At 67.5% G+C, this 295-nt stretch overlaps 1 protein-coding gene across 1 annotated transcript in view; it reads left to right on the forward strand.

The window, feature by feature from the left end:
- Positions 1 to 52: 52 nt before the first annotated feature.
- The window catches only part of LOC119586792 (alpha-(1,6)-fucosyltransferase-like), a gene marked incomplete at its 5' end in the record, with an annotated part of 14,318 nt that continues 14,075 nt past the window's right edge, over positions 53 to 295 (forward strand). The window contains 1 exon segment of the mRNA XM_037935512.1: positions 53 to 275. Within this exon segment, the coding sequence (XP_037791440.1) occupies positions 67 to 275 (209 nt within the window).

The following is a 295-nucleotide window of genomic DNA, read 5'->3' on the forward strand; positions in this document are numbered from 1 at the left end:
TTAGCGCGCCTGCGCGTGGCCGGCACTGATAGGTAATCGCGTGTGTCTCTCCACAGGTCTGACAGGATGCGTTGGCTGGGCGGGTGGGCGTGGCGAGTGGGCGGCGCAGTGGGCGTCATGTGGCTGGTGGGCGTGGCGCTGTTCGCTCCGCCCAGTCCTTCGCCGAGCGCCAGCGACCCCCGCCTCGCGCAGCGCCTCCAGCGGGCGGTGCAGGAGCTGGACATCCTCAAGAAGCAGAACGATGACATCAGACAGGTCCTGCAGGACTTCACCAAGTAAGGACCCCACGCTGGCC

Source organism: Penaeus monodon, chromosome 22 (genome assembly GCF_015228065.2).
Source record: "Penaeus monodon isolate SGIC_2016 chromosome 22, NSTDA_Pmon_1, whole genome shotgun sequence".
NCBI lineage: Eukaryota > Metazoa > Arthropoda > Malacostraca > Decapoda > Penaeidae > Penaeus > Penaeus monodon.